We start from the raw sequence: 4,399 nt of genomic DNA on the forward strand, positions 1-4,399 counted from the left end.
TCAAGAATTTGAGTGAACTTCACAAGGAATGGACTGAGGCTGGGGTCAAGGCATCAAGAGCCACCACACACAGACGTGTCAAGGAATTTGGCTACAGTTGTCGTGTTCCTCTTGTTAAGCCACACCTGAACCACAGACAACGTCAGAGCTTACCTGGGCTAAGGAAAAGAAGAACTGGACTGTTGCCCAGTGGTCCAAAGTCCTCTTTTCAGATGAGAGCAAGTTTTGTATTTCATTTGGAAACCAAGGTCCTAGAGTCTGGAGGAAGGGTGGAGAAGCTCATAGTATTGGTCTTATGCAGTATTCTAATTTGTTGAGATAGTGAATTGGTGGGTTTTTGTTAAATGTGAGCCAAAATCATCACAATTAAAAGAACCAGACTTAAACTACTTCAGTCTGTGTGCATTGAATTTATTTAATACACGAGTTTCACAATTTGAGTTGAATTACTGAAATAAATGAACTTTTCCACGACATTCTAATTTATTGAGATGCACCTGTATGTCAGTTGAAATGTCATAAGGCTTGTTTTTTGTTTGTTTGTTTCTGTTTTTCATATAAAAACTAAAAAAACTATTGAAGAGAAGGGTCATAAGATATAAAAATGTACTATTATGGAAAAGAACCACTCTTAACATTTTTCCATCCACAGTCAATTTTTTTATTCTGATGCTTTTCAGATCCCCTGGATTTATGGAGTAACAAAGTCTCCACTGGCAAGTAATCTCAGCGGATGCAGTAGATCATCTGGGTATTGTTCGCCTACTGTTTTATAAATAATGCATATTTGGACAGCCATTTGACCTTCTGCTTTTTTGCATAATATATAGCAGAGACCAATACATTCTATCACTAACACACGTAAATTATGTCATCTGTTCATTTGTAGATCCTCCAAGATCTGAGCTGGGTGTGTCATATAACAGGGACATCCAAAACATGCAGTGCTCTGTGGTCCTCCACGACCAGGATTGCAAACTACTGCTGTAGAAACACAAGTCTGATCTTTGATGTGCACTTTGTGACACTGTTTAGGTTAAGATTACCAGCAATTCACCCGGGATTAATTCAGGTGTGCTAACTTCCGCCGTGTGATTCATGTGAAAGCATCTCCAGCAGCCTCTTGGGGGTTTTGGGTTGCAATGGCATGCACAATATTGCGTTGTCGAGGCGCAGAGATGCTATGTAAGTAGTGTGTCACGTGCCCACAAGCTCTCTGTCTCGCGCTTGTGTCTGAAGCACCGTCTGAGCCTCCTCCCTCATCTCAACAAGCAACGGCAGCACGAGAACAATTCGAATCGGCAATCATGCGGTCGCGCGGAGAATTCAGTAAGGCAGCTCTGTGTGCGTTTGTGTGTGTACAGCTGACAGCAGAACCGCTGTTAGATTTGTGCTTTCAGACATCATGTGTGTTGCTCATCTCGGTATAGGCTGCAGGCGCGAGCCGAGGCGATGAAATTGTTGCACGGCGTAGTTGCGGATGAACCAGATGCTCTTTGTCAGCGCTGAAGAGCCCATCAACATTTCTAACCACACATTTTTCCATTTAACCAGGCGACTGTGATTAGATATGGGAATCGTAATGAATTCAACGATTCGCGTTCTCATTTCGATTCGTTCCATTAACGATTCTTTTAGTAGCCTATTCTCGCGGAAGACATTCGGACAGAGTGAAATCGTATTGCATAATGCCTTCAGCAGTCACAAATGATGAAATCATTGTAGATTTTAACAGTACATTATATAACAATTCCTGAAAAATGTTAATGTACATAACACCGACTTTTTAATTACTTTTTACAGACTTTTATGTCGTTGTATAGCGTTATAGGCTATTACATCACGTACTAAAAAGAAAAAAAAGGTTGCATATGTGATGCATTAATTAGCCTACTTATTTTATCTAAAACAAAATATCATTGGTTATCATTTTGTGTATATTTAAATACATGTTGCCATATGCTTAAGCCTACAATAGAAGTACAATATAACACATAAAAGGTTCTTGTTTAATTTCCAACAATAGTAATAACGTGTTCAGTCAGAATATTTCAGCAACCGTTTTAAGTATTTCTTTGATTCACTAAATAGAATCGTCTCATAAGAGTCATTCGTTCGGGAATCAGATCGCAGTGTCGGGCTCTATCTGTTAGATTCACTTAGAAGAACCGACTCGTTTGTTTCTCTGTATATTCAGTCGTGATGTTGCGTTGGTGAATAGTATTGCATGAAACACTGTTTGTATGCTGCTCCGTTCACATCGGGATACACGCAACCGAGCGTCATGTATGAGAGCGTGGGTGCGTTTGACAGATTTGAATGTTTTTATCAATCCACAGCCCATTCTCGCGCCTCCCTTCCTGAACGAGGTCCTTAAATTACCCACGACCACTAAGGATCTCGCCCTTTCCTTGTCCGGATCATGGCATGCGCCCCATCCCGGACTTCCACACGCGCGGCGCCGAGGCTCGAGAGCAGTGAACATGGGAATCAGGTCCAGAAATGCCACTAACGGTGCCGAGGACTCGCGCGAGCAGAAGAGCGCGCTGGCCGGAGACCTGGAGCAGTGCGCGGGGCAGGAACGGGACGGCGCGCTGCTGCTCGTCGGCTCGGGCAGGGAACCTGACTTCAAACGGGGCTCGCAGAACATCGGTCTGCTCGCCAAGACGCCACTTGGCTACACACGTCCCGTGAAGAGGAATAATATCAGGAAGCGACGGATACAGAATCTCATCTACGACGTGCTCGAGAGACCACGAGGATGGGCGCTGCTGTACCACGCGTTTGTGTAAGTGAACCCAGATGCATTTCACACCAAGAAGCGCCCACACACAGAGGGAACAGCCCAGTTAATTATAAATTACAACAATTTAGTTCAATCCAATTTATTTGCACAGCCCTTTTCATTGTTCCAGCAGCGGCTTTACAGAGAATGCATCCCCATAAAACTCCCTGAGATTAATTATAAATGATAAATAAACCCAAAGAAGAGAGGAAATGAAATGCAAATACATGGAAATCCCATTTATGTGTTTACTCTTGGCTGGAACTGTTGTATACAAACATGTAACCAAATACTCAAATTAGAGGAGCAAATGTCAAAGTCTAACAGTCATTCTAAAAGTCATTCTGAACACTAATCTGATTATTAAGGTTCTCCTTAATGGCCCCAGTTATGCATATTTACAGTTGTAGGACTATGTAGAGAATGACAGCTGGTCTTTTAATGAGCAGGCAAGCAGTTGTTCTGAGTTTTGTGCTTTTGCATTGAGCACTTTGAAGTGTATAATGTGTTCCCTTTTGTACTGGAGCTCTCCATGGTTCTGAAACAGAGCACGACCTCCAGCTGAGTGACCAGAAATCAAAGCACTTATAGCTGTCTAGCAGCCGTTTGTGGTCGTATAACAGCGCCATATGCTCATTGCAGAGCCAGAGATACTGCCTGTGATCGTCGTAGCACTGAGATAAGAACACTGTGTGCTACAATGAAGTAAAGAGGTCCAGACTCTGGTCTATGGAGCTGTTTGTGGTCCTGATATCAGTACTTGTGGAGTGATTATACAGCATAGAAAACACATAAATGACTCTGGTCTGTGGAGCTGTCCGTGGTCATGATACCAGTACTTGTGGAGTGATTATACAGCATAGAAAACACATAAATAACTCTGGTCTGTGGAGCTGTTTGTGGTTCTGATATCAGTACTTGTGGAGTGATTATACAGCATAGATAACACATAAATGACTCTGGTCTGTGGAGCTGTTTGTGGTCCTAATATCAGTACTTGTGGATTGATTATACAGCATAGAAAACACATAAATGACTCTGGTCTGTAGAGCTGTCCGTGGTCCTGATATGAGTACTTGTGGATCGATTATACAGCATAGAAAACACATAAATGACTCTACAAAGGCAAGATTATATGTTAATGCTGCTTAAAGGGATAGTTCACCCAAAAATGAAAATTTGATGTTTATCTGCTTACCACCAGGGCATCCAAGATGTAGGTGACTTTGTTTCTTCAGTAGAACACAAACGAAGATTTTTAACTCAAACCGTTGCAGTCTGTCAGTCCTATAATGGAAGTGAATGGGAATCACGGCTTTGAGAGTAAAAAAAAAACATACACAAACAAAACCAAATTAAACCCTGCGGCTCGTGACGATACATTGATGTGTAAAGACATGAAACGATCGGTCTGTGTAAGAAACTGAACAGTATTTATATCGTTTTTTTTAACCTCTGATGCACTGCAATGTCTGAACTGTCCTGAGCGCGTCCTGAGAGCGTCCTCGACAGCCGGCGCGTGACGTGTCTTCTTCTTCTTCTTCTTGTTTTACGGCGGATCGCAGACTTATAAGTGCATTACCGCCACCTATCTCTCAAATGGACCATTGACAC

General features: G+C 42.3%; 1 protein-coding gene across 2 annotated transcripts in view; it reads left to right on the forward strand.

Moving 5' to 3' along the window:
- Nucleotides 1–1,215: 1,215 nt before the first annotated feature.
- The window catches only part of kcnq3 (potassium voltage-gated channel, KQT-like subfamily, member 3), a 44,752-nt gene continuing 41,568 nt past the window's right edge, over nucleotides 1,216–4,399 (forward strand). The window contains exons 1-2 of one of the 2 annotated variants that reach the window (XM_016453558.1): nucleotides 1,216–1,329; nucleotides 2,340–2,788. In XM_016453558.1, the coding sequence (XP_016309044.1) occupies nucleotides 2,484–2,788 (305 nt within the window). In that variant the 5' untranslated portion in view covers nucleotides 1,216–1,329; nucleotides 2,340–2,483. Of the gene's footprint in view, nucleotides 1,330–2,287; nucleotides 2,789–4,399 lie in introns of those variants that run through there. The other variant, XM_016453557.1, reaches the window with a different exon arrangement.

Source organism: Sinocyclocheilus anshuiensis, unplaced genomic scaffold (assembly GCF_001515605.1).
Source record: "Sinocyclocheilus anshuiensis isolate Anshui unplaced genomic scaffold, SAMN03320099.WGS_v1.1 scaffold2060, whole genome shotgun sequence".
In the NCBI taxonomy this organism is placed as follows: Eukaryota; Metazoa; Chordata; class Actinopteri; order Cypriniformes; family Cyprinidae; genus Sinocyclocheilus; species Sinocyclocheilus anshuiensis.